The following is a 24,462-nucleotide window of genomic DNA, read 5'->3' on the forward strand; positions in this document are numbered from 1 at the left end:
CCAAATATTTTTTAACCTTTATAAGAATAATATATTGCTCATATATAAGTAAAACATACCTACTATCTACTAATGCTCTGTTACGTGCCTTTGTCAAATATCTAATTTTTTAGGCTTAGGTTGTATTAATTCCTTTATGAATATAGTATGCTAGAGTACAAGTTTATTTTCATTTTTTGAAATAACCTTGTTATTTTCTCTCTCCTCTTTCTTGACTGTTACAAAGAACTCTGCTATGACCATATTCCAGGACTATTAAATAGAGGATTCCTCAAAAAGCCAGGGTTAAAAGTGGATTAAGAGTTAAGTAGATCTATCTTTTTCTGAAGTGGAGTCTCCCGGGGAAGTGAGAGGTGACACACCTCCCCTCCTCCCCTGGTGACGGAAGAGTTCTGATGAATCCTTTCCTTGTGTCTCCCATGTGTTTCTAAAACAATTTGTTGGGATTGAATAACAACTCAGTTATATTTACATTCTTAGGGCAGAAAGATAATACTAGGTCAGGAAATAGCATTTGAAAGTCATTCTGATTTGGAAGGATGAAGCCAAGATATGGCAGAAGCTGGGGGCAGAGAAAGTCAGTTCGGGTAGCCTGAACCTGGCCAGAGCTGACCGGCCTGCATAGATTCAGACCCAAGGCCAAAGCCAGTGGTCTCTGACCACTGCTGAAAAGAGGGAGCCAGCTTCATGAGCCCAGATACCCAACTTTCTTTTCTAATCAGCCTTCTTTTCTTGGCTTGCTGGTGCCCTTTTTTCCTATCCTGCAGGTGGACTCTTTAGAAAGGTTCTTAACAATTGATGACTTGGCATTTGGTTGACATAAAGAAATAAAACTAGAAAGAAAGAAGGGGAAAAGAGACCCCCAAAGTACTGCTGGAAACAAGTATTTTTTTAAATTAAGGTAGCCACTTTATATTCTTTCTGGAATGAGTCACAGGTATAAATAAAAACACATTTTAAAACATTTGTTAAATAATTTTACTGGCGAAATAAGTATGTGAGTTAATTTCCTTTTATTTTCTAGCTAATTTACTTTCTACACTCTTTTTATTTTTTAATTGAAGCTTTAAGAAAGCAAAGAATGAAAACAGCCCTGTTACCCAAAGAAGCAAATCTCATGCGCCGTGGGAAGAAAATGGCCCCCAGAGGTAAAGAGAATCATTGTTTTTATAAAGGAGAACAGTATAAAAGGGGTTAGCAATTGCAGCTTGTTAAATAATGGAATCCAACTGCTTTGTGGCTGGTGATGACTAACTGTGGACAAGTCAGTCAGATTCCTCAATCTGTGTGACCGAGAACTTCTGAAGTAGAAGTCAACAGGATGTGTCCTAACGTGAAACTTTCTCCCGGAAAGACAGAAAGGAAAATTTGTATATACTAAGAAACTGCCTGAAAGGGCATTAGGATGGCTTGGTGGTCATTAGAATTTGCAAAATGACACATTAATGGTAATTTTCCCAATTTCATAGTTCTTGTAAAAACTTGAGTTGAAAACTATAGCTCATGAATAGTGCTTCTGGTAGACCTTTATTCCTAGAAATATAGAAATATTTAGTTTCTTTTGTTCACAACTACCATACCAGGAACAGACCTGCATCATAACTTACTGGCCATATAGTTACGGTGGTTCCAGGTCTGACCACGCAGTGGTTCAGATTCTAGCTCTGCCTGTTTCCTAGCTACTTTACTTGGCTGCTTAATTAAACATTCTGTATTTCTGTTTTTTCTTTTCTGTTAAATGGGCCTAATAATTGTACTTCGGTGATTAGGGTTGATCTGGAGAAAAGCTGAGATAACGAATATAAAGCCCTCAGCTCAGGCAGCACCCGGCATGTGGTAGGTTCATCATAAGTGCAGATTGTTGTTGTTATTGCCACCATTTGTGTGTGTTGATTTCTTACTGTTGAAGGCCAGTGAGACAAACCCGTTCCTGCAAAATGAAGATTTTTATGATTTGTTTACTTCTCCTTTCTTTCAAGAAGTCTTGTCAGCAAAGAGAACCATGTGCCCATGACCCAGTATTCCCCTGCAAGTAACAAATGTGCAGTCATGAACGCTTCCCTAGATCCAGGTTAGGGTGTTGCTCCTCCAGGCCCTCTGCAGACGTCCTTGACCTTTCCTCTTCCACTCCAGCGGACTCTACAACTCCCCGAACGACCGCACGAAATCCCCCAAGTTCCCCTACGCGCGCCGCCGAAACCCCTCGTGTGGGAGCGACCATGACTCTGTACAGCCCACCAGGAGGAGGTAAGCTGCACGACCCTTGGTTTTAAATTCCCAACAGAAGCTCTGGATCCCAGCTGCATTTTAATCACAGGTTACTCTCATAGTATCGTGATTATTTGTCTCCCCATGGTAACAGAGAGCTTATGTTTTGAGTTTTTTCTTTTTTTAAACATCTTTATTAGAGTATAATTGCTTCACAATAAGGATATATGTTTATGTTTTGTTTTTAATTGAGATAAAATAAGCTAGGGGTCCTGAAGTATTTCTCTTAAACAGCCAGAGTTTCAGAGAATAATTTCATAAAATATTGATGGGAACTCGCTTTCTGTATTGTAGTTATGACTAAATTTACAAAAATGTATATAATGTATTTTGAGAATAGATATTATATAGTATATATAATATGTGGTGTATATAATATATATTGTATTAATGGTACATATTAATACATAAAAGATTTAAATGTTTTGATCTGAGAAGATAGGATTATGTTTAGAGAGAAATCTCTTAGTTGAGACTGAGTGCTTTGCTCTCAGGACTGATATTGTTGCTTAAACTTGAGTAAAACCCCTTTCAAAGAACAGAGAAAATGAATCCTGTTACACTTTACCCAGCAGGTCACATTGTTTGTGTGATTATATTTGCGTGTGTGTACTTAACTAAAAAAAATTCATATCTAGCAGTTTTGGACTGTCTCTGCAAAACAGCCTGGGCAATATGACAGGTCCAAGAGAGGAAGACCTAGAAATCACTTACCAGAGAACCTCATTTCATTCCTACCTGATGGGGACTGTGCTTTACTTTGGGTACCTACATAAATGGTATTTTATAAGTGACTTATAATTATGAGAAGTTCAGGTCATGTTTTCAGATAACTGTCAAGGTTCTTTTTGTATACACTGTAGATTTAGAAAGCAGAAGCCCTTCTCTTTTCTCTGCCCTTGTTCGTACTCACTTGCTGGTCCATCCCTGTTTGATGTCTTCCACTTCTGCCAGTTTCCCAGAGTCTTCATCCCCAGCTTTCTCAAACCAGGTCCAACTTCACTGAAATCCTTTGGTGATTAAGAAGGGAAAGGTCATCACCTTCACCTAGTAGGACCGAGAAGGGGGAGATAGGTCGTGAGCAACATGATTAGATAGAATAATGGAAAAATAGCTGGCATTTACCATGTTCCAAGTACTGAGCAGATTACTTGCTATGTGTTATCTCATTTGATCCTTGTGATACCCCTATGGAAATTGGCATATGTATCATTCAGTCACTAGGCCTTTCCAACAGAGAGGGATTAATGCAGGGATTGGTACACAAATGTGAGCAGGACTGAAGGAACAAAAGGCAGAGAGTGGTGCACGTCTGCGACCTGGACACTGTGCGGCCAGGAGTAAGAGGAGAGACGGGGGTGTCACCCAGAGAGTCAAGGCTGCTTCCACCTTTCAGCTGGCCCTCAGGTGCCTGTACTTGCTGCTGGCACTGCCGGGGGCTCCGCCACTGTAGGAGTGACTCTTGCTGCCACTGCTGGAGGTACCACCGCCATAGCTAACACTGTGGAACCCCCAGTTGTAAGGAGTGCAACAGTGGGTGCCACAGGTGCTGCCAGAAGCAAAATCACTTGCCCTTTCCTCCTGCCTTCAAATCTCTCCTGAGTGCCTAAGTGGCAAAGGAATCCAGGAAGATGTGATATTAAGGCCTCCAGTCTTGGCAATACAGGGGAGATTAACGGTGGGTCCAGATGGGACTGAGAACCGATGGAAAATCCCTGGCCCAGCATTATTATCTCACTTTTACAGATGAGAAAACAGGCTTGGGGAGAAAATGGTAGCTGTTCCTTGTGGGTAACTGTTCCAGTCTAGAAGTGGATCGAGGTCTGTACATCTGAAAAAGGCAGGGATAATGAGTCATCACTTAAGGCAGGGGAATAGATTTTCTGCCCTCCTTCCCTACCAACAATTGGTTCATCTTGGACAACACTTAAAACCAAGGCAACATCACTGGGAAACACTTTAAAGTGTATTTGTGTGTATATATGTGTTGAGGGGATGTGGGTAGTGGGAATTGCTAAATATATTAAGAATTTGGCACTGTTTGATTGTTAAATAGATAGGTTTTTATAGTTTTTCATCCTAAATTATTAGCGTACTTTTTCAGCATTCCCTAAATAAAATAATTACACACATTGAGCAGATGGTCATTTTTATTTTAATATGCTTGAAAATGAATTTATCAAGTTTTTACATTCTTTATCAAAATTTACATTTTTTCCCCCTGAACTAATTGCTTGAAATAGTCGGGAGCACACATATTCCCAAATCCAGACTTAATGACTTTTATACTGAGATACGTTTTCTGCTGGCTTCCTGTGAAATACAGAGAAGTAATTGTGGTGCGTGGACACAGGATCCTTTCATTGGCACCATCCAGAGGAAAGGCTTTTGATTTTATAGAGAGTCTTTTTGTCTGAGCATCAGAGCCTCTGTCTGGTTCTGTGTGGTACTTGAAAGGTCTCTTATTGGGCATGTGTGTTTTGAGGAGACTAGACATTGCTGCATGTTGGTATAAAGAGCTAGAGCTCATTCTTTGTTTCTTTCCACTCTAAATACCCTATCATTGCCCTGTCCTTCTCAGTCTTGTTTTATCTTCACACATATTTACCTTGCCCTTGGGCACAAATCCCTGCATAGCTGGATAAACTCTGACATTTAAAACCGAGATTTGTCATCAGCATGGAGGAATCTCAAGGACTTAAATTTAATAATAGAAAATTCTATTTTGCAGTGCATGGCCAGGATAACATGTTTTGCAAAACATATCAAAATTTCTTATTTTGCCAGTTGTTTGTCATTAAATGGATAAATCTGTCAAATTCTGGCTGAGTCTAGAACACTGATCCTTAATCTTTTTGGGTGATAAAACTCTCTGAGAATCTGATGAAATGTTGGATTCATTCCGGAGGAGGAAAAAGTACTTAATTAAATACACGTACAAATTTTCATAGAATTTTTCAAGGTTCATGGAGACCCAGAAGCCTGCTTGTTTAAGCAGTCCTGTTCTAGAAGAAGAAAGCTAGCATACTTCCTGGCCAGTACAAGTTATTTTCACCCCTATCCATTTTCACACTCAGAAATGTTAATTAGTGCCTACTTTATGCCAGGCACTGTGTTAAACAGCACTAGAGAAAGTCCCTGCCCTTTGGGAGCTTACAATTTGGGGAAGAAATACACGAATCACACAAATGCCTATGCAGTTATAACTTTTCTATGTCCTTGAGTGGGGAGTTAATAGGGTGCTTAGAGGGATTTATAAGAACTTGTTATTGTAACCTAACATGTCTCCAGAAAAGTACACATATCACAGGTATAACAGCTTGATAAATTTTAACAAACCAAACACTTGTGTAGCCAGCACCAATAGGGGAAGTTTTGCTGAGTCCTTGAGTCAAGGAGGTCAGGGAAGTGGTCCCTGAGGTTGGATTCTTGAGCTGGGTGCTGAGACCAGAGCAGGCAAGGAGAGGAAAGATCATTCCAGGAACAGGGGCAACATATTCAGGGGCCTTGGGATGGAACAGAGTGGGGAGCATTCGTGAAAAGGTTGAAAGACCAGTGTTGCTCAAGCACTGAGTGAACAGAAATGTGTTGGAAATGAGCCCAGAGAGAAAGATGAGGCCAGATCTCAAAGGACACCTGGACTTTGTTGAGGATTTTGGTCATTAGACCAGTGGTTTTTCTAAGGGGGTGATACCACAGTTGCAATTGTATTGGGTAAAGATGATCCTTACTGTTCTGTGGAGAAAAGGTGGAAGAAGGTAGTAGGGGAAATAGACCAGGCAGCATATGAGTCCTGGCGAGAGAGAATGGGAGCTTGCGCCAAGGTGGTGATGTGGAGATATAAGGAAGTGAATGGTTTTGAGACCCTGTAGGAGGTAAAAGCAATGGGACTAGAAGGACCAAAATGAGGGGTGAAGGAGTGACAGATGTCAAGAATGAGTCCGGGCTTGTGCAGTTTCATGGATTGAGGTGTGATGCACTGAAATAAGAACCACCTGGACATTACAGGCTCAAAAAGGATAGCTCTGAGTTTGGTTGTTGATAAGTTGAATTTGTGGTACCTTTGAGAAGTCCACGTGCGGGATTTACATGGATTGTTGGATATAAGTCAGGAGCTAGATTAGCCATCTGGACTGAAATATAGATTTCTCGTAGGTGTTAGTTGAAATGTGAAATAGAGCTGAGGCTGTCTAGATAGACAGTATGGATAGAATGCAAAGACAAAGCCAGTGACAGAGCTGTGAGAAACTTTAGCATTTATTTGCTTTAGTTGAAGAGGATTAGTTTGTAAAAGAGTTAGAGAAATTGTGTCCATGTGAAAAATCAAGAGAGTGGAAAAGCTGGTTACTAAATAGCTTCCGTCTCTCTTCATTCCCAGACTGCTAGAAGCCAGGCTTATATCTCCTAGGCATGAGATTAGAAAATCTCACTGTAAGATATGGTACTAGGGAAAAGGCCTACAGATAGCAGCTTTCAAAGGATCCTCCAATGAAATGGTTGAGACTACCCACTTTACTTAGCTCCACATTGCAGTGAGGGCATCAGTTAACATGCACTGCACCATCCAGAGGGTTCCAGTCTTTTTAGTGCCTAATGCTTAAATACGAAGAGAGCCATAATCACCTGGCACTTGAGGATAGCATCTCGTTAGAAAGACAGAGACTGAACCAACAATTAGGAGTGCATGTGTGGGAACTCACAGGAAATAGAGACAATATAAGAAACAAAGAAAAATTTCTAAAAAAGTTTATTATCTTTAGAAAAGTGAAAACTGTGGTATTGAAAGGAAAGAGTGCATAAGAGTTTTCAGATTTTAAACTCGTGGGGTAGAATTTTACATAATTAATAGAAGGTTGGGAAGATAAAGTTAAGGAAATCTTTCCCAAAGTAGAACCAAAACAAAACAAAACAAATCCATGGAAATAAGGATTAAAAATGATCAAACCTGGATATCAGTCATTTGACTAATAAAATTTCTAAGGGAAAAAAGACAAAAATTGCGGGAGAGGAAACTATTAAAGAAATAGTAAACACAAAAAAAAAAAAAAAAAAAAGAAATAGTACAAGAAAATATCCCAGAACGGAATGATTTAGCTCTATAGATAGAGAGAGCCCGCTGAGTATTTGTCATACTAGATTGAAAAATTAGATCCATACCAAGATCATTAAATTTCAAAACATTATAGATTAAGAAAGAATTTTTAAAACTTGGTGTCGGGGAGGAAAATGGGAGAGAAAAGAAAGTCCATGCACAAATGGTGACAAATCAGAATCGTGGCATTGGGCTGCTTAACAGCAAACGCAGGGAAAGAAGATAATGAGGCATTGCCTTCAAAATACTGAAGGAAGATTATTTTCAATTTAGGATTCTGTGCCCAGATAAACCATAATTATATGTGTAGAATAAAGACATTGTCAGAAATTTCAGCTCTCAAAACAAAAAAAAATAATGTACCTGCCACGCAGTTTTCTCTGTCAACAACTGGAAGTTCCACCAAAACCAAGACAAGAGGCCATGAGACCTGGAAATATGGGAACCATCAAACAGAAGCAAAAGGAATTCCCTGGTTCATGGTGAAGAGAGTTAACCAAAGTGACATTTGTGCAGCAATACTAGACAGCAGGCTGTTCAGATATGAGCAGGAGGGCAGAGGGCTCCAGGAGGGATGTAAATAGAACTTGCAGATTATCTGAGTATTCATGCATCTCAGGAGGAGCTTTGCAGTTTTCTCAGAGTTGGGATGCAGAGTCAGTGAGAAGCACAAGGAAGGCTAAGCAGCTGATAGGTACGTAGAAAACTAGGCAGTTATCATCGCTAAGAAAAACTTAAACCCATATAAGAATGGAATTGTGTTCCTGAAACACTGTTTAGATCATCTGTGAACAATAGTTATATAATTGTGTTTACATATCAATGTTATGTTATTTGATATAATTATGTTAGGAAAATGGGAGAATGAAAGTCGTGAATGTGGCATTAAAGAGCCATGTCTGCCCTGACTGGAGAGCAAAGGCACGTATAACAAAGGGTAAGGAAATGGAGACCAAAGGGCATAGATACCTCTCTCAAGAAGTGTGGCTTTGAGGGAGAGAGGAGAGACTGGGCAGGAAATCATGGGTGATGTGGAGTCAAAGTAGGTGTGTGTATGTTTAAATAGGAGGGACTTGAGAATGTTGAAAAGCTGGTAAAAGAATTTGCTATGAGGACAAGTTGAATATATGTGAGTGATAGGAGGGTAGTTAGTGACAGTCACTGAGTAGATAAGAGGTGATGGGACCCACACAGCACAGGTGAAGGGACTGACCTTAATTATAAGGACAGTTCCGTAAATAAGAGAGGGAGATGTTGGTCAGTTTTATTTTTGGTAACAGGAAGAGGAAAGAGTTCCCATCTGATGGCTGGCTACTTTTTGCTTTGGAAGGAGAACACAAAGTCATCTGCTGAAGCAGTAGTACTGTGGGTCAGAGGGTTGCGAGGTGAAAAGAGTTTGAAACTGCTTTACAGAAACTGAGAGTACTTAGATCAGAGAAAGGTGGTAGGATTGCTGGGTCATATTGTAGATCTACTTGAGGTTATGCAAATGGATTTGTAGTGTAGCTAATATGCCCTTTTATATAACTTCATCCAGCACTGCTCAGCCAGCTTTTGCCGGCTGGCTCAGAGAACCTGGAGAGTTAGATTCACCCATACTTGGGGTTTTGCCAAAAAGACTGAACAAAAAACAGAGTTGGAGGAAGTTCCGAATACTGGAATACATGTTATTGAGATGATGGAAATCTGAGCTGAGTCAGGGAGGGAACGAAAAAAGGTGAGGAGCTGATGGAAAGTTGCAAGGTCTATAGACAGATGGTACTACTGAGGTCAAAGAAAGATAGAACGGAAGTCACTGAATAAGCAATAATAGTAATACTAATAATAGCCAGCATTTATTGAGTGCTTACAGTGGGCCGGGTCCTACTCTGTGCATTTTAAATATATTAATTCATTTTATCCTCATAACAACCCTGTGTGGGAAGTACTATTAAAACTGAGGCTCAGTAGAGAAGTAATTTGTTTAAATCACACAACTTAACAATGGATGGGATGGGATTCACATTCAGGACTACAGAGCCCGCATATTTAACTAGAGTGCCCCATCGAAGCTGTTTGAAGGTAAATAGGAAGTGGTATTCAGGAAGGAGAGGAGATTTCAGTCAGAGAGCAGTGTTTGCGGGTGGTTACAGATGATAGAGTCCAAAGTGTGACCATGATGGGGTTGCTGAGTTGTAGTGAAGAGGTCATTAGAGAAGATGACAAGGGACGTGGAGCCCAGGGTGTTGGAAAGGGCATTTGGGTGAGAGCTGATGTCAGATTATGGCAGAACTTGGCTTGGTTGATTGTGTTACTGAATTGGGTTTGTTTGCCCAACTTTGCAGCAAGACAAATGCTGAGATGCCAAGGTTTGCTTCAGAGAAACGGTTTATTCACGAGACAGCCAAGCAAGGTGAAGGGAGAACAAATCTCAAATCTGCCTCCCTGAAGATAGGGCTTAGGGCTATTCATGGGATAAAGAGGCAGGGTGGTCTGAGGCGTGGGGAGAGGTGACTAGAGGTAAGAAGAGGGGGGTAATTGGTGGTCTGTGCAAATGTAGTCGAGCTTCGTGTCTCTTCATAGGACACATGTTCAAAAGATGGTGGAGTTAACATGTTCTGAGGGTGGAGGTTTTGGCCCTCTGACATCAAAAGGTCATCCATTGGACAGTCATGCAGGCCCAGTTGAATGGTGAGTGGTTTCAGCTGGTCTGAACTGGGCAAGAACTAATTCCAAGTTCCTGAAAAACAACTTAAGCAACCATTACCATTGTGACCCATATGTCAGAGGTGTCATGTATAAGGAAGCTGTGGGCATCTAGTTTAAGATCAATTGAAAGCACGCGAGGCAGGACTTCCCTGGTGGCACAGTGGCTAAGGATCCGCCTGCCAATGCAGGGGACACGGGTTTGATCCCTGGTCCGGGAAGATCCCACATGCCACGGAGCAGCTAAGCCCATGTGCAACGACTACTGAGCCTGCGCTCTAGAGCCCATGAGCCACAACTGCTGAGCCCATGTGCCACAACTACTGAAACCCGTGTGCCTAGAGCCCGTGCTCCACAACAAGAGAAGCCACTGCACTGCAACGAAGAGTAGCCCCCGCTTGCTGCAAGTAGAGAAAGTCCGCGCGCAGCAACGAAGATCCAACACAGCCCACTCCCCCTACCTCCCCCCCCCAAAAAAAAAGCATGCGAGGCAGGTTAGGTTTGGTGGGCCTAATTAGGTTAGCACTCGGTTTCAACTGCAGACCTAGGAACTACAGATGAACCCCTTCATTGGATGAATGGAACTTACCAGACATGTTGTGCATAGTTATTTATGATCTGTTTGTAGCCCCTGCTAGATTGCTGGCTTCTTGAGGCCAGTTGGTATTATGTTTCTGGGAGCAATTGTAGGGCTGAGCATATATGTGTGACTGACGTGTTTGGTGAATGGATGACTATGTAAGGGATGTACGTTAACTGAAGTGAAACTCATTTTGGTATGCTTTCCTTAGCCAACTGATAATTTTCTATTCTCCTTAATGTCTTCGTTTGTTTGTTTTCCATAGGAAAGCCCATAACAGTGGTGAGGACTCAGATCTAAAGCAGAGGAGGAGGTAAAGAAAACAAATTGGAAGGAGGGTCAAGGGAGAGGGAGGGGACTTAGCAGATTAGCACAGCCCAGACCTGAGGCAGGAGTGGGGAAAATGTTTTGTTTTATTAATGGCTGCTTTAAGAGTATTGTAATTTTTTTTTAACTTTGAAATATCAATTTTGGCTTCAACTGGTTCTCAGTCTTCCTTTCTTAACATCCTTAGGAGTTTCTCTTTTTTTCTTTTTTCTGCTCCTTTTGTCTTAAAGGAGCTGTCTCAGTTATCTCTTTTTTTCTTTCTTTCTTTCTTTCTTTCTTTTTTTTTTTTTTTTGCTGCACCGTGTGGTGGCATGCAGGATCTTAGTTCCCTGACCAGGGATCAAACGCATGCCCCCTGCAGTGGAAGCGTGGAGTCTCGACCACTGGACCGCCAGCGAATTCCCTCGGTTATCTCTTGCTACATTAAAACCACCCAAAGCTTGGTGGTTGAACATAACAACAACCATATGTATCTTGTGTGATTCTGTTGATTGAACAGACAGTTTGTTAGCTAGTCTAGCTAGTCCCTGGCAGAATGGCTGGCAGCCTGGGACCTCTCTCTGCCTGTGGTCTCTGCACCTGGCTAACTTAGGTGGCTGGAAGGAAGCAGAAGCTACCAGCCCTGTTAAGAGACTGTCCTAGAACTGGCAGAGTACCCCTTACACCTTCTTCTGTTGGTAAAAATCAGTCACAGGACCAGCACAAATTCAAGGGGAGGGGAAATAAACTCTCCCTTTCTCCATGAAGGTAGGGGTTTGACAGGACTTTTGTGTCCATATTTAGTCCACCCCAGGGGCTTTTAGCTTTTCCACGTCAGAGTTCTATTGGAAGTATTTGTTTCTGTGGTCCCTTCTGGGAGCATGGTGACATTTGCTTTAATCTGCTCTCATTTCTGTAGACATTCAGATGCCTGGCTGAACTGAGAAACTCTGACTGGGAGAGGGCTACGACAGCTACTTATGTTTGGATTAGTAATTTTACTGCAAAATTAATTCTAAAGAACCAACATGAACCTTTCTGAAATTTTTCATCTGTCATACATGTGGGTTTTTTTGTTTTTTTTTCCTTTTGCTCTTATTTTGTTTTCAGGTCGCGCTCACGCTGTAACACAAGCAGTGGTAGTGAATCAGAAAATTCTAATAGAGAACACCGGAAAAAGAGAAACAGGTAATATTGGAAGGTCGTGGTTAACGGGAACTCTGAAATCAGAGGCTACCACTGGTCGTAGAAGCTGTGTGTCCTATGAATTTCTATGCCTGATTTTTCTCATCTGTGTTTAAGAAGGAATCTGGCATGATTTTAAAGCACTGTTTTAGGAAACCTCAGCTCTTTGGACTGAGTTTCTTATCTTTATAATAAGATGATTAAACAATTTGACAGTGAGGTTCCTTCTTGTTAATATAAAAAATGATGACCTATATTTAGGTACAACACGTGGTGAATTTGTTTAAGGGTGGTAAGAAATTCTACCATTTGTAGAGCGATTTCTCCCTGAAGTGTCTTTTAACATGACATCACTATCCTTTGCCCAGCCAAGAAACGAGACACTCATAATTGCATAGTTTCGGCCTTATGTATGTGTACATGCAAATACGTGTTTATACTCGTGCCAGGCGCACACAGTTAGATGGGTAAATGCAATTAGTTCATATCTTTAAGACTTATTCTTAAGAGCTTGTGAATGACATGATTTGACATGTAATCAATGTCAGTGATGGCTTAATGCACTAATCAGTTCTTCCTAGTTCCAAAATACTTATTTGAAAACAAGTAATCATGTAATGAAAGAGCACCAGTTTGGCGAGGTGAGGGATTTGGTTACCAGTTATGCCAGTTTCCAACCCAGTGGTTCTCAAATGGGGACAGTTTTGTCTTTCCCTGTGTTCCCTGAGGACATTTGGCAATGTTTTGGGATACTTCTGGATGTCACAGTTGTTGTGGGGGGGGGATTGCTGCTGGCTAGGAAGGCTGCTAAACATCCTCCAATGCACAGGACAGCCCTCTACAACAAAGAAATATCTGGCCCCAAGAGTGTCCGTAGGGCCACTGTTGGGAAACCGGTTCTCACCTGACGTGGAGTCTGGCTTGGTTGCTTTATTTTTCTGGGCCGTCTTTTTCTCCTCTGTAAAATGAGGAAGTTGGATAAGATAATCTCCAAGGTCCTTCTTTCGTGCTCAGAGCTCTTGTGCTGGTCATGCATTGAACTGGCCTCCCTCTCTAACTACAAAAGCTGTGTAATAACAGCCCAGATAGCATTGTAAGAGTGGGCCATTTTCTTAGGAAGCTTTCCATGTGGAGCCTTCTTAGGGGCTGGCATCACACTAGATAGAGGTGAGATCTCAGGGTGTAAGGACACCTTTCTCAAGGAAATGATTTCAGTTTCTTAAGATCTATAAAAAGCCAAGTGTGGAGGGTAGCTCTCCCTCAGGTACCCTCTTCCTGCTCTAAAATTCAGTATTTCTGCACAGACAACACAAAACAAAGCAAAACAAACAAACAAAACAGCCTCCCTCCCCCATTTGTACTTACTGATCAAGCCAGTATCTTAATAAATATATTTCTGTTTTGCTTGGTGTATTCTAAGTTGAGCTCATAGGTGCTCTATTCTCAACTTCTCAGAAGGTAACCTATTTAAAAACAGTGTCTTTTCAGGCCAAAAGTGCTCACGGTGACATTTGCTATTAAAATGAAACACTATTTAAAGGTTGCCAACAAGTTCCTAAATAGCTCATTACTGATCTAGGGGCACTGGCTTCAATTTTCCTTCTAGGTGTTTTCTCCCTCTACCCCAATTTCTCCTCCCACCCCAATTTCATGAACAATTTTTTAGACTGGCTTTCTTTGCACTGTATTTTAGAATGATGGTGGTTCTGAATGTTTAAATGCAAATGTACTTTGTAAGGCTATTAGTGAGAAATTGCTTTCAAAACACACTGACACAAAGGTTTTCAAAATCATTTCTTTTACCTGCAGAGATATTGCCCTAGGGTTATATAAGCTGCCTGTGTCTGTAGAAGATGAGGTCTGGACTCTAGCTCTCAGGGGCATAGCAAAAAGTGGGCAGAGGAAGAAACATGTCTTGCAGTTCCAATATCCACTCCTGAAAATCCTGGTGTAGGTACAGTGTGCAGGGAAAGATGGTGCAACACATTACACTGCCCTTGGGTGCCACGTACCCATTACACAATGCTGCCGCTAACCCCTCCGTCCCATTATTAGCCTTTAAAATTTTGCCAGAACCCAGTCATTCCACCTCGGGATACATGGGTCTGAGTATTTAGACTGCGGCCCTGCTGATGGTCCCATTACAGACACAGTATGTCTTGTGTCTGTAATGAAGGGTTGTCAAATGATGTCTGACTTTCTGCTTTGGGGGAGAGAATGAATCTCTTCAACCTCAGTTGTCCTTCCTTATTTTGGTCGGAAGCGTGACCCAGCCAAGCTCTCACCAGCGTCTTTTGTGCTTTTATTAAAGGACTCTGGTAACCCTAGAATGGGGCAAAGTGAATCTTGAACATGCTGATGTTCTGCTTCCTGCCAGCAAGGTCTCTAAATTCAGCCCTGGATGCTTCCTCACTTTGGAAACCAGAGCCTGCACCCGACACACCCCTCTTTCCTGTCTCCCCAGGGGAACTGTAGCCTGAGGCAGAGGGACAAAGACTGCACATTTACTTTTCAAGCACTGTTTTGAAGCCCATGATGTATCCACTGGAGCTCTGGACAGAGTTCCAGAGAGACTTTCTGGAGACTGTGTGTGGTCTTTGGGATGTTCTTCCCTATGCTACTCTTTCTTGCTGTTTTTTTGTTTTTGTTTTTGTTTGTTTGTTTAACATAAGGAAGGTCTCTCCTATTAGGTTTGAGACAATTCTGTGTAAGTACTGTTTTTTTCACAGTGTCTACCCATTGGATTTTAAGCTGTCTTGCTGTTCCCATGGATGACAATTTCAATATCTCAGATTTTGTGTTCGGAGAAACACAGGTTAACAAGACAATGTTCACAGATCAACTTTATCCAAAGCAGTAGTTGTGGCTTTTAACAACCATGAAAAAAAAAATCATATATCCACATCGACTCTGGAAGGCTAGTATCAGAAACAAGGATTGTTGTTTAGATTCAGTTTTAGAAAAATATGACTGTAGGTAAGCACCCCCTCTGTCAGTTTTGGGTCTAGAGCTAATGAGGCCAGATGGGTGAGGGGTGTGCAGTAACTGCAGGGTTTCATTCCACAGAAGTTTCCGACAACACCAGAGGCTTCGAGCCTCCTTTGTTTGGGGAATTGTTTATGTCTTTCTTAATCCCCTTTCACTTCAGTTGTTGTTTCCTTACTGTTTTCATAATCTGCATGGGTACCTACAGTTCTCTAGATTTTAAGATTTGAGAAAATAGATTTTTCCTCCCTTTGTATAATACCTGGAAGTTGGAGCACAGTTTCTTGTGATAACATCTCAGATGACAGAAAGTCCTTATTTTCCCCTCAGTGTCTCTACTTACACCCTCATCTTCATTTCTCTTCTCTTGCCTCCCTTTTTACTATATCACATTATTTTTCCTCACCCAGTTCCCTTTTTTTTTCTTTTCTTAGCTTCTTTCTCACTCTTTCTTTCCTGTCTTCTCTGACTTCTGTCTCTGTTTAGGAGCCAGTGATGTGTCAAAAAACTCCCAAGGGTGTGGGTCAGGGTTTTGGTTCTGCCATGTCCTGCTGTTTGACCTTGGGCAGCTCATTTAACAGATTTAAACTTAGCTTTCTCATCCCTAAAATGGAGTGCATACTACCTGATCTGCTTTCTTGAATGAGTTACTGCAAAGACCAAATGAAATCTGAGAGGTGATAGCACTTTGGTGGAGGGAGCCGGACAGTTTAATATCTAATTTTGGAGTCACTGCCTCTTTCTTTGGCTGTCGCCACCTCTCCTATACCCTCTTTCCAGCCTTTTCCACTTTTCTTTTAACCTTGTCTTCCATTTCCCCATCTTCCCTAACTTTACACATTTGTATTTTCAGACCAGGCATTCTTACCCTCTGATTGATGGGTAGGTTTTAGGGGTCTCATAACGCCAATAAATTGTATGTAACATTCTTTGTGTTTCTAAGTATACAATTTTCTGGCGATAGTCTGTAGATTTAATCAGATTCTTAAGGGGGTGTCTGACCTCCAAAAAGTTATGAAGTGGTCATTATGATCTAAATAGTGAGAGATAGATTGATATTGGGAAATGGAATTGGTAGGATTCAATTCACTGGTAGGATTGAAAACTAAAAGGCTACAAATTTCTTTTCAGATTACTTACTTTGTTATACCGATTTGTGAAAAAATCTGTTGAATTAAATTCATCAAATTGGAAACCTACCAAGTACAAAGCAGCATGAAGTTAATGTGAATATTAGATTGCATTATGTTTTACTAGTTAGAATTTTGAATCTTGTACCTAAGATCAGTCGTCTTTATGGGTCTGAGCCCCTGGGCCATGCTCAGGACTTGCCCACAGTGTATGTTGAAGGAGGACCTAAGAGGTAGACATATCAGAGTGAAGCCTTTCATAAACCAGCTTTCCCTGAAAATACCTTGAGCTTAATAAAATATCCTTCACGTTCAAAGAAACCGGTCTGCAAAATATCCTTTGTGCTGTTGATGAAAATCAGCACTCCTTTGGGCATTCACTGGGGAGGATCTGTGGATTACTCAGTCATTAGCTTTGATGTGTTGCTAGGCTTTTAGGATTTGAAGTGGGAGATTTGGAGGAGGTGGGCAGTGAGGCAGAGAACTAGTCTGGTGTTTTTTGCATAAGCATAAAAGTGGAAGTAACTCTGGAGCCTGGTGAGGATTAAAAGGGTAAGAGAGATGAGAGAAGCTGGGGGTAAAAGCTGGACTAGAATAAATTGGCAACAGGGGACCATTTGGACCTTTCCCAAATTTCATTCTGGGATGTTTGCATCATAATCACATGAGTTATGTACGTGAGGTGATGTGTGTGCACACGTGTGTGCGTGTGTGGGTGAAATAGAGCTCAGAACAAAGAACGGGGGACGGTGCGTTATGAAGTTTGAAGATGCTTTGAAGATCTCTGTGCCTAGGAGCTGGTTCCTTTACCCTCTGAGTTTTAATTTTCACACATGCAAAGTGGGATAATACCTGCCCCGCCTACCTCACGGGGTTTATAAAGATCTGAGATCATGGATGCGCTTTGAAAAGCACAAAGGGCCCTGCATGGGCAGGTCCTATTCGATTGGCGAGAATGTTCAGCGCTGCTCAGTGTTACCTGAAGTCCTGTTGGATCTGCAAAGTGGGGCCCAGCTCCCTTTAACAATAAAGAAGTCAGTATTTCTAACAGGAATTTGTTCTGCCACAAACGTTGTTAGAGTTTCCTCCTGCTTTTTAGACGTCTTTTAGAATCTGTATCTGAATAATGGATTAAGATGGTTTGAAGTATTTTAAATGTGTTCCACAGGTCTTTTATATTATTTTTCTGAAAAAAGAAAGAAACCGTCCTCTGTGGCACTGCAGCTAACAGGGACAATACATTTGAGCCGGGGAGATCTAGATCACGGCTTTGGCAGGGTTTTGTTGTTGTTAGAGTGATAACACAAAGCAAAGCATTCCTGTCCCTCTGCCCTAGGGAAAAAATGTGGTTTTGATGATGGCAAACTTAAACCAAGGGACGTTTCTTCCACATGGCCTGAAAACAGGTAACTGTTTCCTTGCAAGCATTCCCTCCTGCCTGGTCCCTGTCCTTGATTGAAGTGTTGGGGCTGGCTGCAAACCAGGTAAAAATTGCGGGTAGGGAGAGGGCAGTTCGTGCAGAGCCAATGGAAATGATGTTCACCGTGGTACAGATGGCACAGGGTTCTGATTTCCACTTTAATAAGTTGTATTAAGATTTAGACATTTGATGTGGATTATTTAGGGATTCCAGAGCATAATCCAAGTTGACAGAGATGACTGTGGAAGTGCGGAGCTGCAGCAAATGAGGAATGCTGTCAGATGACTAAAAGCAGAGCAGGTTGAACGATCCTGAAAACAGAAGGAGAGTTTGGGGAGGGAGATGGCACCAAACGCAGCCCGTTTTAGCAGGGAGAGCATAAGGAGTAAGTGGAAGAGATAGAAGCACCTTTAAGAGCAAATGAGCATAATTTATTGATGGTGGGGGAAGGTGGGAAAATGAATGAATTTTTTGCTTGCTGGTCTTCAGGGAGTATGTCGACAGATGCCTGGAACCAGCATAAATTTCCCAAGGGAAGAAAAACTACTGAAAAAAAAAGAAGACTGGTTTATAGCATGTGATCCAAAAATGAGAGCAGTGGTTGAGAAACACAAGTCCACAGTTCCCAGCTGGGAACTGCAGATTTAATATTAGCGATGGAGTGGTTGTATGAAGCAATTGTCTGGGAAGTTGTGCTATTGCTGAAGAGTGGAGAGTTTTTTTTTTTACCATGTCTGACTGGCTTATAAATAAAGCACAAATAGAGAACCATAATTTTAAAGCTGGAAAGGATCTTTACAATAATTCAGTAGATGAAGAAACAGACCTACCAAAGAAGGGTAAGCGTTTTGCCCAGGGTCTCTGAGTCAGATAATGACAGAGCTGGAACAAGGCTGAACACAGGAGCGGTGGGTATTGCTCTTATCTCCTGGAAGCGTCATTATACACTTGCTCTGTAAGATTTCTCAAGTTCAGTATTACACATGGTCTTTATCTCAGTGAATGAGAAATGAATTAAGAACTGGTATAAAGGAAGGTCCTATTAGGAACAAAACTGCCCGGGTAAAGGTAGAGGATGAAGCAAAACCCGTGGGGATTTGTATAGGAATTCATTTGGTACTGTGAAGAATTTTGCAGAAGAGGCAGAACTATAATTGGGAAGATAGGGAAGAAGAGACTAGGAACGGTCATTATCTTCATTATTGTTGTCAAACGATTATATGACGTTTCATCCTCCAAACCTTTTGCAAACTTTAATTAAGTGTCAAATGCAGTTAAAATCTAAATTGCACGGATAGCCTGAAAAAGTAGGGTGTTGAAGTTTGGTGAGACATGGAGGAAATGTATCAGAATTCTCTTATTCTGAAACATTATTAGAGAATGCTCTATTCTAGAGCGACGCTGTCCCTCGTACCTTGATTAAAAAGCAAAAACCTTCTTACGGTAAGGCTTCTTAGCCCAGTTGCTAACTCTCCTTGGTTGTACATGAGGAAATAGACAAAATGTGATGCATGTAGAGTTATTGCCTTAATGGATACAGGAAAGAAACAGCATTTTTTGAGGTTCAACTTTAAATATGACATTTGAAAATGAATACATTCCCAGTGAAAATTTCAACGGACTCCTTTCCCTCCTTAAGACTTTCATGACTATCTGTCATATAAGACATTTTGACTTTCTAAAAGGTACTATATTGATATAATGCTTACAGTGTTTTTATTCTTCATAATGTAAATACCCACATTAAAATTAAAATGTAGCAGGAAAGGAGCAAAAACCAACACTTTGTGTGTGCTACACCTAAAGAGAAATGAGACTTATAAGGTAGAATCGTGATAGGATATGTCTTTTGCGTTTAAAGATTTCTTTAGTTACTCATGCATAAACAAAATAGTTAACTCCTGCCTCATAAGGACTCAGTGTTACAATATTCTTGCCTGTAGGGCTAGGGTTTTTCCTTTCCATGTAGCATCTGTATTTTCTGGAGCAGTTCAGTGATGGAAGAAATGACACTTTCATTCTTGTAATGAGGTACCATTAACCAGAGGCCTTTTGTAAGGGTGTAATTTCAAACTTCATTACAGACTAAGGCAGCCACACCACCCGTTTACTCAGGAGAATGTGCTTCTGTTGTGACTCTCCAATGAGCCTTACATTTTTAATGTACCTTGTTAGAATATTTATGAAAGAGTATCCCCAGTAGAGGGCAACTGTCTTTGGAACATGTGGGTCCCAAGGATATTAACTGACACGGTTTCACTGCCCTCACTTTCGACTTTTTGATTAGGAAAATAAAAGTTAAAGGTACATGCCATCGTCTGAAATTCTTTCTGATTTAGTTCTTATTATTAGTAAGGTACAAGAAATATATGTGTTCTTGTCTCAGGAGTTTTAATTTTTGTTATCAGAGTAAAGCCTCAGTATGAAAGTAGCCAGCTAAATTCCACAATAGAAGAATGAGCATATACTGCTTGTGCTTCCTTTGAACTGTCTAAGGAATGTTTCTCTAGGAAAAGTATGTTTGCCTCAGTCAGGTTTCACTCTTGCTGGTAGGCTTGACCTCTCAAAAATATTTAAGGATGCTGATTTACTGATTTAAAAAAAAAAATAGTGAAATTTTGTCCTGTCCACAAACTGTGCAGCGATTTAGCTCACAATGGAAGCTGTAGTCTAAAAGACTCCAGGCTTAGGAGTTGCCAGGACCTGGTGTCATGTCTACCCCGGGCAATGCAAAGTGTGGGTTCCTGTGGGAGGGAAGACAGCTCCTTGCCAGCCTGACGCCTTCCCACTGTCTCTTCCTAACTTTGGATCCCTCAGTCCTGGGAGAGTCCAGGACAGTTCCCCCCGAGCAGGTCTGGTGGGTCACTCCCTGACTGTCACATGATACATGGAATGGCTCGGAGGTGTAGGTTCTGGCTATGAAAATACATATACATACACATGTGTGTGTATGCGCACATGGAATTTTCAAATGAGAGTGTTTGCTTCAAAGACTGATTAATAATTATGACCTCGTCGTATACCTTCTCATATTTTTCTTCAGATGTTTCTAATATTCAGATTCATTCAGTTTTCATTTCCTCTGCACATGTCATTAGAAGAGGGAACTATGTTCTTGAATTTCTGAAAAATACCATGACTGTATCCTGTTAATATTCAAATAATAGCCTATTAGGAATGAAAGCTTTAGTGAGAAAATATATACAGTTCAAAGACTTGAAGTGTGTTACAGATAATTTTTTACTTAACACAATTCCTCTTTAATCTAGAGAGATTTAAATAGCTTCTTCCTCATAAGCTACTTTTTTTTTAAAATTGGAATTTGCTTTCCATTGTCTCTGTTTAAGTATAAGTGAGATGAATATATGTCACTCGTCTACTGGTTTGCATTATAAGCAAATCCAGATATCCACCCCACAGTCTGTACTAAGTGCTGTAACAGAGCAGCGGAAAGACATCTGTTCAGTGAGAGAAATGACTCCAGACTTGTCTATTCTTTTCATTTCTGTTTCGAAGCAGTTATGCTCGTGCAGTCACAGTACTGGGATGCTAACCGCGCAATTCCATGCTGCTCTCCCACGCCCCGGGAGCAGCAGTCCGAAAGAAACACCCTGGAGCAGCTTCCTCAAGAACGTACATCAATTCAAAGTTAAAGATTCAAATAACAGGTGTTTGATTTTTGCAAGAAATACTCATGGCTTCACAGCATCATTGCAGTGCATTCCAGACATTATTTACACATTAATTAAGCACTTGCTTTAGTTAAGTACTTGGTTCCCTCTCTCCCCTGTCACACCTCACCCTCATTTTTAGAAAGACTTGATGCATCAAAAGTCCGAAACTTCTGCAGGCTGAGTGTGGTCCATGGATGGGTTTTGCCATGTTCATACAGTATTTCACATTCATAATTGGTTGCCATTACTTAAAAAATAGAAGAGTTTATTTTTAAAAAAATCCAGGTTTGTGGATTATCTTTTAAAAACTGAGAGGATGAAGTAACATTGTCCCATGCTCTTACATGGCAAGTGCCTGTGCCCCCCAGTACCCCCTCCCACCTGTTTCCCTGTCCCTCATTTTGCATTCCCCGCAGGGCCCCTGGCCACGCTGAGTGCTGAGTGCTCAGCCCTCATTCCCTCTTAAACATGCGAGCAGCAAAACCAGAATGCTCTGTGCCTACTCAGTTGCTCAGGCATTATGCCACCATATTTAAATTTTTTTATTTGTAGCTTCGTGTCTTAGAAAAATGGAAATTGTATCTGGCACTTATTGTGCATGAAAACTTGGACAATTTGTGAATTTTTAAGAGCATTTCAAAGGAAAACTATTCATTGCTGTTTTACTTAGTATATTTATATAAAATGATTTTGTTTCATGATTTAAGATTGTGTAGCAGACACCACTGTTTCTTTAGTCGAAACCTAAATATGTTTTATTTTTTAATTAATTTATTTATTTTTGGCTGCGTTGGGTCTTTGTTGCTGCGCGCGGGCTTTCTCTAGTTGCTGCGAGCGGGGGCTACTCTTCATTGCGGTGCGCGGGCTTCTCATTGCGATGGCTTCTCTTGTTGCGGAGCATGGGCTCTAGGCGCGCGGGCGTCAGTAGATGCCGCATGTGCGCTCAGTAGTTGCGGCTCGCGGGCTCTTAGAGCGCAGGCTCAGTAGCTATGGCGCACGGGCTAAGTTGCTCCGCGGCATGTGGGATCTTACCGGTCCAGGGCTCGAACCCGTGTCCCCTGCATTGGCAGGCGGATTCTTAACCACTGCGCCACCAGGGAAGCCCCTAAATATGTTTCAAATGAGTTTTGGTTTTGACACATGTCTTTTTACTAGAAAATTTTAAGCCGGGGATGAAGTCTGAAAATAACCAATATATGTTTACGTATTTATATATAAATATTATATACTTATCTACTTATGGATATATTAATACGGTTAATACATTCCTAGCTTTGAGTGATTATGGTAATATTGTGAAATAACTTTTAAAAACATGTTTAGGATGAACTGATAAAGCACCACATATGTGGATGTTAATTTTAGATGAATGGTCTTTCTTTCAGAATACGGCAGGAGAATGATATGGTTGATTCGGCGCCTCAGTGGGAAGCTGTACTAAGGAGACAAAAGGAAAAAAACCAGGCGGACCCCAACAACAGACGATCCAGACACAGATCTCGCTCGTATGTGCTCTCTCTTTATGCCTTGATTCAAAAACTCCGAGCTTTTGGTAGCATGCAGAGTCTAGGGCACATTGGGCTGTCTCTTTGAGGTCTTCTAAAGTGATTTAGTTCAACCATGATTATCCCACTGTTTATTTGTCATATATAGCTTCTTATATTTGTTATGCTCATCAACTATATCTGAAGCAGTAGAAGTTGGAGCACAGCCAAAGCAAAATGTCATAAAAAACAAGGCTATCAAAATCATGTTTCGTTTTGTTTTTAAACAAAAGTATATATTCAACTGAATAAGTAGGAGTAGTCTCCTTTGTTCTGGAGCCTGGCTGTTGGTGAAATACCTGCTGCTTATCTCAATTTGAGTCTGCAGAATCCTCTGAAGTCTTGTTCCAGATTAAACCAGATGTGAATAACTTCCCATCAAATCACCATTTGTGAGCAGTAGTCAGTGAGTGATTCATTACACCCCAGTGTTGAGATTGGCCTGCTCCTTCTGTTGCTAGGTAATGCCATGTGTGAGCATAATTACCCCATGATGAGGAGGTTGCCAGTTCACCAAATTAATTTTCTTTTGCACTGATAAAGTTTATACTTAAACAAAAATGTTTGCATCATCCAGATTTAGAGTCTCCACACCCACCTCTTGTCCCAAAGCATACCTTTTTTTGTTGTTGTTGTGCAAGAAGTAGATTTACTAATACAGGATGCACAGGCGGTCAGGCAAGGGGGCTCTGCCCTGAGAGCTAAGTGAGAAAGCAGCTTTGGTTAGGGAGATTCACACTCCGTAGTCAGAGTGTGGGCCACCTTAGAAGGTGAGAGGCCCTGGGAGATACACCTTCCATAGACAGAATGTGGTCCAACTCAAAAGGTGAGAGCGGCCCCAAAGCATACCTTTTTAAAGTGAGCTGGACCTAACTACCTATCCTTTTATGATCCTGGGTGGTTAGATGTCTGGTGTTGCCTACTTGTGGAAGGAGGGATGGTGTCTCAGCAGGGCGGTGGGAGGATGCCTGGGATTGGATGGGAGGCAGAATCTAGAGGTAGGTGGGGAGCTCTGAGGGAGCCGGGCAGAAGGGTGCCAGTTCAGTTTCACAGAGGCCAGGAGCGGGCTCCAGAGGGAGCACCCCATAACCCTAGGGGACTCTGCTCAGCCTTAGAGGCTTGCTTTCGAATGAGAAGTTAACGCATAATGTGTGTGTGTTTTTATCAGTGGTGCGTCATAACGAATGATGTCTGTTTCTTCTCTAATAGAAAATTTGCAGGTAGTCACTAAGCACTGTACACTCTATAGATTTATTCTTTACTCCATTTGTTTTTGTTCTGGAACCTAACTAAAATGTTCAATTTAAAGCAGAAGTTAATAAAAGTTTCCTTTGTCTTGCATACCACCTCTCCCTAATTCCATTAAAAAAAGAGAGGTTTAGAACAGGAAGAATCAAGCCCTAATTGTGGACAGTTTAACCAAAAGGCACAGAACCCCAAGATAGGATCCCAGCATGGTCCTGGGCATATCTTTTGCAACTATGCTTTTACCATTCCATGTGGAATCTTTTTCTATGAGGGACTTATTATACACAAGTTTTGGTAACTTGATATTAAATCTTAAAAACAGCATTCAGCTTTTCTAATTATTTC

The 24,462-nt window shown here is 41.2% G+C and overlaps 1 protein-coding gene across 3 annotated transcripts in view; it reads left to right on the forward strand.

Annotated features, from left to right (window-relative positions):
* EPB41L4A (erythrocyte membrane protein band 4.1 like 4A) overlaps positions 1 to 24,462 on the forward strand; it is a 263,842-nt gene that overhangs the window by 218,456 nt on the left and 20,924 nt on the right. For 2 of the 3 annotated variants that reach the window (XM_059916886.1, XM_059916887.1), the window contains 5 exons: positions 1,065 to 1,148; positions 2,134 to 2,247; positions 10,891 to 10,938; positions 12,042 to 12,119; positions 22,711 to 22,830. In XM_059916886.1, the coding sequence (XP_059772869.1) occupies positions 1,065 to 1,148; positions 2,134 to 2,247; positions 10,891 to 10,938; positions 12,042 to 12,119; positions 22,711 to 22,830 (444 nt within the window). The remainder of the gene's footprint in view (positions 1 to 1,064; positions 1,149 to 2,133; positions 2,248 to 10,890; positions 10,939 to 12,041; positions 12,120 to 22,710; positions 22,831 to 24,462) is intronic. The other variant, XM_059916889.1, reaches the window with a different exon arrangement.

Source organism: Balaenoptera ricei, chromosome 3 (assembly GCF_028023285.1).
Source record: "Balaenoptera ricei isolate mBalRic1 chromosome 3, mBalRic1.hap2, whole genome shotgun sequence".
In the NCBI taxonomy this organism is placed as follows: domain Eukaryota; kingdom Metazoa; phylum Chordata; class Mammalia; order Artiodactyla; family Balaenopteridae; genus Balaenoptera; species Balaenoptera ricei.